The following is an 8601-nucleotide window of genomic DNA, read 5'->3' as shown; positions in this document are numbered from 1 at the left end:
TGTATGTACTTTTAATGAAAAAAGTTTATTAATGAATTATTAGATTTTATCTGGAAAAGAAATATTACATTAAAAATGTACAGTGTAGTACTATTATCTGCCATGCATTATTTTATGGTTGCTTTTTTACTGTACACTTTTTATGTTCTTATTGGCTTATTGCATGGAAAAAGGTGATTACTTGGCATTTTAAAATTGCTGAAATTACTTTGTGTTGCTATGGTTTTTTGGTTGATTTTGTAAAAATTTATGTTTGTTTGTAATTAACTATGATTTTCTACGTATTTACCAGTTCATATTAACTATATGTGCTAGGCAAAGACAAGAAAGGAAGCTGTAATCTTTCCCGTGTGGACAGTACGACTTGCCTTTTCCCTGTTGAAGAAAAAGCAGTAGAATATTACTTTGCTTCTGATGCAAGGTGAGCATCCTTAATTGATTCAAAGAGAATTTTAAGTAAAATTTCTCATGCAACAGTAAATGAAGTTGTTTTGTGTAAATCTAGTTATACTTTATTAGAGAGCTTTCTCTTCTTTCTTCTGTGTTACTAGCACGTAAACCTAAGGCCTTGTGCAAGCCACTGTCCTGTATTTTCAGCTCTTAAATTTTCTTCATTAAGAAATATAGGTAGCCTTGTGGAGATGGGGCTATAAGTGCACTCCCTACCCCCACTCCCCATTTTGAAACATGAAGTTTGGTTTAGCAAGAATACAAATAGTCCTTGATATTTGTTGCAGTGCAGTTACTTTGGAGCACTTGTACTTATTTGCATTCTCTCTCTCTCTCTCTCTCTCTCTCTCTCTCTCTCTCTCTCTCTCTCTTTCTCTCTTTCTCTCTTTCTCTCTTTCTCTCTTTGGCGGAACCGGGGATTGAACTTGGACCCTTGCACTTGCCAGGGAAGCACTTATTCTACTGAGCCATCTCCCCAGCCTACCTGCCCCCTCCCTCCCTGCTCTCTCTCTGTCTTTGTCTCTGTCTCTCTGTCTGTCTGTCCCTTCCTTCCTCCTTCCTTCCCTCCTTCCCTCTCTTTCTCTCTTTTCCTCTCCCTCCTTGTTTTGGCTTACCCAGCTTTGTAGAGAGGAGAAATTTTAGTTAATTATTCTGTTATTTGCAGTACACAGTTTAACCCAGGGCATTGTGCATACAAAGACAGTACTCTTAACTCTAAGCTAGATTAGATTATAGAATAGCTTAGTTGGTATTGCACCAATTATAGTATAAATAGCTGAGTTATTTTACTTTTATTCTTTTTTTTTCGGAACTGGGGATTGAACTCAGTCCCTTGCACTTGCCAGGGAAGCAGTTGTTCTACTGAGCCATCTCCCCGGCCCCAACATTGGCCTCTAATCTCCTTTATTTATTTTTATTTTATTTTATTTTTTTGGCAGAACCAGGGATTGAACTCAGGCCCTTGTGCTTGCCAGGCAAATGCTTATTCTACTGAGCTATCTCCCCAGCCTTTACTTTTATTCTAACATGGACACTTATCTTGTACATTTAGAATGAACTTGCAATATGATCACTTCAATAGCGTAGTGGTACTAGACCAAGAGATTATATGAACTATAGCTGTGAGGATAAAAGTCACTCACAAATTGCCAGTAGATATTTGAATCATGCACTGTGCCGGAAATAAAAAGAAATAGTAAGAGTTAGAAAATGGTATCATGTAGGACTTAAGGGAATATATTATGTCAGTGGGGAAATAAGCTTCAGTGTTTTCTAATTTTGCAGTTATGTAATTTCTGTCACTAAGTAGCTTTGTTACAGAGTTAAGTTATATTTTAAACTGGAGATTAGAGACATGATCAGTCTTATTCTTGCATTAATGTTGAACACCCTAAGCAAAGCCCATATTCTGGTCTCAGAAGCTCATAGTGAATAAGAAATAAAAATTTTGCTTTCCCCTGTAGAATACTTTCATGAGACAATTATTAAACAATAATTATGTAAATATAAAATTTCCACTGTAATGAGTACACAAAATGCTTAGAACAGGCTAATTTGTCTCTTTCTGGGTAGGTTTCTTTCAGGGCATGAGCTTGAAGTGAGAATTAAGGGGAAATTAGGAGTTAATTAGGTGGAGAAGTAGAGGGAAGAACACTGATTTTTTGCAGATGGCTCATCCCGTGAGAGTGCACGAGAGATGTACATGTGGCTGGAAGTAGAGGGAAGAAGTCTGGTGGGATATGAGGCTGGAGAAGCAAGTATGGGGGTCATGATAATACATTTTGATGTTTTCCTTAAGCAAATAGAAGCCATTAATGGTTTCTTGGGTAAGGGAGAAAACTTGATTAGAGTTACTTTCTGATACCAGTTTTGGCAGAGAACAAAATGGATGGGTGGAAATAAAAGAGAACTTGGAGGGTTTAAGAAAATACTGCAGTAACTAGCCATAGCACTGATAGCAGTTTGTACTAGTTTGTGATGATGGACAATAGCAGGATGCTTTGCAGAATGTTTAGAGATTAAAATTGCAATATTTAGTGATGGATAGAGAAAAGGAGGAAATAGCCAGGCCTTTTGATCTAATCCAATCTGCTTAAGTTGTTTGGCAGGGATCCTATTTTTTTGGTCCATAGTACCCACCCACCTCCACTGCCTTGTAGGTGATGGTGTTGTCAGAAAGTTTATAGAAGTACTGCAAGATTATAGTATTTGTATTTAAATTTAGTCCTTGTGTCCTATGGATAGTTTCCTTGGTAATACTGAACCTTGTTTGACTGTAATATCTCCTTAAATGTTTTGTAGTGCTGTCATAGAGCACACCAACCGTGTCATCTTTCTAGAAGATGATGATGTTGCAGCAGTGGTAGATGGCCGTCTTTCTATCCATCGAATTAAACGAACTGCGCGAGATCACCCTGGAAGAGCTGTACAAACCCTCCAGATGGAACTCGAACAGATTATGAAGGGTGAAGGTTTTTTTCATGTTACAGTATGGTGTCCTTAAAGGAGGCATTCTACTTTCTGTTTACTAGTGAATCTCATAATACTGTTGGGTGGAATCTTCCACATGATTAGTGAAGAGGGAACTACAGGAAAAGGGATTTTTCAAAAAAATTACCTGCTAGTCTTATAATAGTTTTTTGTTTTGTTTTTCTGTTGTTTTATTTTATTTTATTTTTCTTTATTTAGGACAGGCTCTACAGGGTTTCAGTTCATAGATTGGACTCGTAGTGATTCTTCTGTTTTCAGCCTCCCAAGTGCTGGAATTACAGGCGTGTGCCACAACACCCAGTCTCAATTGCTGTCTCAGCGCACTCTGTGGGTGGGACCAACACAGCACACCAGAGGTCAAACCCTGGCCGCTGTGCTCTGCCTAAGCAGGCACTTTACTCCCCTGAGCTATCAGGCTGGCCCTTGTTTTTGTGTTTTTGAGACAGGGTCTTGTTATGTAGTTCAGGCTGGCCTTGAACTCACTGTATAATCCAGGATCACCTCAAACTTGGGGCCATTGTCCTGCCTCAGCCTCCTGAGTTCTGGAATTACAGGACTTCGCCACATGCCTGGTTTACAATAGTTGTTTAGAGTAGCTCTCTCTCTTTTTTTTTTAGTGTGTGTGGTACCAGGGACAGAACTCAGGACTTTGTGCTTGCCAGGCAGGCACTTAAGCTGCTGAGCTATATCCCTGGCCCGTGATTTGCTATTTTTAACATAATAAAAGATTATTTATACCTGATATTTTAAGATTCTCTTGGAGTATAGTTTATGTTCTGTTAGTTACTCTTCTTGTATTCCCTGTACTTAAGTTCTCTCATTTTTAGTTGTGAATAATAAAACCTACTTTAGTCATTGATAATTAAAAGGGTTAGTTATATAAAGTCAATTAAACAATGCCTGGTACACTTGATGCCATAATGTTTGGTGCCATTAACCATTCTGATTATTTTGATTTTGATTATTTTCTTTTCTGATTAGGCTGTTGTGGGAATAAAAACTAACGTTTGTTGCATAATGAGTATATGTCATATTTCTTTACCATATTACAGTCCACACTATGGAATAATTTTTACTGTTATTTTGCAGACCAAGAAATTCTCCTAGTTGAGATAGTAAAGGATAAACCATGATTTAAGCCTAGGACTGACTCTTTAAAATTAAGCTTGTCATTCTCCTGAGTGTTATAACTATACAATTTAGATGTGAGCTAAATGATAATAATGCCTTTTTTTCCATACGTGTTTATTTTGCTTCACATAGAGTAAAATATGTTCGTCCAGTCTTTTAGAAAGTTATACAATATATGAATATTATTGTGTTATGTATAAGTTTCTTATTCTTGGGTTTATTAATTGTTTTTAATGATTTCTATTTCTGTTACTGTAGGCAACTTCAGTTCGTTTATGCAGAAGGAAATTTTTGAGCAGCCAGAGTCTGTTGTGAACACAATGAGAGGAAGAGTGAATTTTGATGACTATACTGGTGAGACATATGAATTATTATATTATTTTAAAGTCTCTTTAGTGTGGTTGTCATTAGCAACCTTAAAGTTCAATATCCCCTGTAGCCTTGTAGAGTAACTATGAGTGCTAGCTTTCACTGGAGGCTAGTTTTTCAGTGTATGATTCCACTTATATGAGGTGTCTAGCATGACTAGATTCATGGAGACAGAAAGTAGGTTAATGTTTACCAGGTCCAGGGATAGGGGGAAATGGGAGTTATTGTTTAGTGGGTATAATTTCAGTTTGGGATATTATAAAGTTGTGGAGATGGACAGTGGTGGTATTTGCACAAAGGTGGGCATGTGCTCAGTGTTACTGAATTGTGTACCTAGGAATGATTAATGGCAAACTATGTGATTGGGACCTGCTGTGACTGCAAGGTGGTAGTTCTGGGCACTGTCCTGGGCACTGTGTATTATAAGAAGAATAAGACTTGGTCAGTCTGCTGGAAAACTTAATGTGTCAGGCTCGGATTTTTCTCTCTCAGGTTATAAATAAGTGAATGTGTATACTTTCCCAGAAGCCTTTTAGGTGTGCTTTGTGGGATAACCTTTATCTTCCTACATGTTAAAGTGGAGGTCAGAATGCAATATTAGTCTTGTTTGTGGAAATTCTCTCCAAACCATGTGTCCTAGTAGTTTATAAACATCTTACAGTTATAAACTGTTGGTTTCAAAGTCATCTCATAGACAAGAGTGGACCATAGAAAAATTATACGTAGTATAGTTTTATGCTTGGCATTCTAATAAATTGGAAGGGGGTGATGAATATATAATTAATTGTTTATAAAAGGTAAAACATAATATGGTATTAGAAATGCATTTTCATGTTGAAATGCTAAAAAGTTTTATGTTGCATTTGGGGAAAATAGAAAATGAGTCTGTTTGTGAAAGGCGCTCTCATATCAGGGAGTACTTCATGAAGCAGAAAAGTATGGGTTTTAAAGGATTTGGAAGGTTTAAATAAATGAATTTGGAAGATTTAATAATAGGTGAAGGTTTAATAGGTTTAAATAGGAACATTCATTTGTGGAGAAGAACATTAGCTAAGGTGAGATAGTGGAAAATTATTAGGATAGTGGAAAATTGTTTGTCTATCATTTAGTACTTGAAGAGCAGTAAGAGAAAATGTCTAGGGAAGGAGGGAGAAGAACTATGGGGGGGGGGCCTTGAATGCATTCTGTTGTGGGGGCTGGGTAGCAGGTTATAAAAATTATAGTGTTGTCTTATGAGCCAGAGGCAAACCTAGTTGTGCTTTACTGAGATGAACTGGACACCAATTTCCTGTGTGCTTTGAAGGAGTGAAGAGGCTGAATTGCAGCTGTTAGATCAGGTGTTGTCCTATCTAGGGTATGATGAAAGGAGTGGAAGAGAGGGAGACCAGGAGAGAAACAGGAGCAACACAAACCAGGATTTACATTTCTTATGTAGGACAGGGGGTTATTGAAGATAATTAGGCTGGAAGAACTGGAAGAGTAGCAGAAATACCATTTAGAGTATTTGTGAAATTGCATTCAAAAAAAGTAATTATTTCATAGGGGAAGAGAGTGAAACAGGCACTGAGAAGTTTATAGGGTCATTTTTTTCTTCTGTTCTGCCCATGTATTAGGCATCAGACTTAGAACCTTGCACATGAGCTGTACCTTCAGCCCTGAGAAGTTAATGATTTTTAGAAGCGTTTTTGTCTTTAATTATGTACATAAAAATTCTATAACATAAACAGAATAGCTGTTACTTTTTTGTTTATAAGATGAAAAAGTCACAACTCAAGCTTGACTGTCTTGCCAGTTTAATATTGCTAGTCACTCATGGAACTGGCCATGTATCCTCATGTGAGTGGTGTTCCCAAATGCTCTCTATTCTTGCCCCTGTCTATGAATTATCAGAGTAAGGCTTCTCTCAAAAGCATTATCAGTTCAGACTATGGGTGTCTTCTTGTAGATCTACTTACTCTATTTTTTTATGATTTTAGGAAAGGGTCTACAGAGTATAGCACCCTGTGAGATCAGACTTGTAATTTTCCTGATTTCATCCTCCCAAGTGTTGGGATTATAGGCGCGAGTCACCATGTACCATCTCAATTGTTGTTTTAGCATACCCTGGGGGTAGGGCCAGCACAGCATGCTGGGGATTGAACCCCAGCTGCTGCGCTCTGCCTAAGCAGGTGCTTTAGATTGCTTTGCTATCTGGCCAGCCCTAGATCCACCTACTGTAAACTCCATCACCTATTAGGGAATTTGCTAGGTCTGATTTTTGGGGAAACACAGTGACTTTTCTTTTTTTTCTTTTTGGTATTTAATACATGGCCTACAGGGTCTCACTACACAGATTGGACTCGTAGTGATCCCTGTTTTCAGCCTCCCGAGTGCTGGGATTACAGGTGTGCACCACCATGCCCAGTCTCAATTGCCTTCTCAGTGTGCCCCAGGGGTGAGGCCAGCATGGCACGCAGGGGATCAAACTGGGCTCCTGTGTCTGCCTAAGTCTTCTATATTGAATATAACCCTGATCCATCCTTGAATTGCTGTTTTCTTTCTTTTTGGCAGAACCGGGGATTGAACTCAGGCCCTTGCGCTTGGAATTACTGTTTTCTTTCCTTGTGGTGCATGCCAAGGTCTGTGGGTAGTTTTGCCAGTAGGCGGCCAGTGCAAGAATAGCATGAGTGTTAGTCTGAATGGTGCAGCCAGAGTAAGGGGAAGCACTACATGATTAGGTCAGAGTGAAGCAGGCATCAGGTCAGGGAAGACTTGAAAGACATAAAAAGGAGTTTGGACTGGATTCTAAGTTATTTGTAAAGCCAGTGATGGACCTTTTTCTTTTGTTTTCTATTTTTGTGACTTAAAAATAGAATACCTCCCACTATTAAAACTTTAAAATGAAAATATAAAATCATTCAAACAGATAAAAAGTAAAACATATACCTTTACGTTGTAGTATAACTAAAATAGGAAAAAAAAATGGGGAGATGAAGAGAACAGACTAATGGAAGATGGGAGAGCACAGGAAGACCATACCCACAATGATGTATATTGCTTTCTCCACAGCCAGGGCTTTCAACTGTCTAGAGCCCTTGCTACTCAGGGTCCTGACTGTGACATTCACCTACTGGGTGTGTCAGTAGTGCTAATTGAGTGAGAGAATGAATGTTGTATGAGAATTCTGTCCAGGTAGAAAATTAGTCAGTATAGAAGATTCTACAGAAAACACAGGTAGAGAAACCTGTAAATAGCTAGAGACAGTAAATAAGGAAAAATTAAAAAAAAGAAAAAAAAAAAGAAAAAAAAGATGACTCCATTGGAGTATTGCAAAGCCGTATTTCTGTTTTTCAAGGATCACTCTAAAGACCACTGTGCCTGTTTGTGGAGGGGAGATTCTAGGACAGTGGTTGTGAACCTTTTAGAGACTAAGTATCCAAACTGCAACCCAAAACCCATTTACTTATTGCAGAGTACCAATGCTGCAATTAAACCTGAACCCTAAGGTTTTAGTTTATAAGAAAATAACTGTTACCCGATGCTCAACTGCTGGGGCAGTGCCAGAGCAGCATGGTGTGTGCTGACATAGAAGGCTCTGCAGCTGTGGCATGCATGCCATACGGTCACCACCGCTGCTCTAGGAGGTCACAGGTACAAGAGAGGAGTCAGGATGATGTTGCTGACTTTGTGGGAGAGATACTGGTGTAGTACAGGTGGGTTTTAGGGTAGATGTGGAGGAGGGCTAAGAGCAATAGAAGATGCTGCTGACTTTTAACTGGAGCAGTTAGGTGAATGGTACCAGCATTTACTGAGATGGCACAGACTGAGAAGGGAGTGGCTTTATATATCATACAGAACACTGTTCTGGACACCCAGTGTGAAAGCGGAGGAAGCATAACCGCAGAATAGTTTTTTTCCAGGCTGGTTTATGAATTAGATATTATAAAATTCATATTCTTTAATGTGCAAATCTGAGTTTTTATTTTTAATATGACATTTTGCTATGTAGCTCAATATGGCTTTGAACTATGGGGCTCAAGTGATCTACCTGCTTCAGCCTCTGGATAAAATTCTGAGTTTTAAAGAATTTTAAAATTTCTATTAGTATGTGTTCATAGTACATAGTGATGATTACATTTGTTGTGGTGAATTGGTACATACATATATTTCAGTTATTTTTTT

At 38.3% G+C, this 8601-nt stretch overlaps 1 protein-coding gene across 1 annotated transcript in view; it reads left to right on the top strand.

Moving 5' to 3' along the window:
• The window catches only part of Gfpt1 (glutamine--fructose-6-phosphate transaminase 1), a 103630-nt gene that overhangs the window by 53409 nt on the left and 41620 nt on the right, over window positions 1–8601 (top strand). The window contains exons 11-13 of the mRNA XM_023718401.1: window positions 316–421; window positions 2752–2915; window positions 4330–4425. Coding sequence (XP_023574169.1) covers window positions 316–421; window positions 2752–2915; window positions 4330–4425 — 366 coding nt within the window. The remainder of the gene's footprint in view (window positions 1–315; window positions 422–2751; window positions 2916–4329; window positions 4426–8601) is intronic.

Source organism: Octodon degus, unplaced genomic scaffold (assembly GCF_000260255.1).
Source record: "Octodon degus isolate 3935 unplaced genomic scaffold, OctDeg1.0 scaffold00058, whole genome shotgun sequence".
Lineage (NCBI taxonomy): Eukaryota > Metazoa > Chordata > Mammalia > Rodentia > Octodontidae > Octodon > Octodon degus.
Note: the sequence above shows the minus strand (reverse complement) of the source record. Positions and strands in the feature narration are given on the sequence as shown.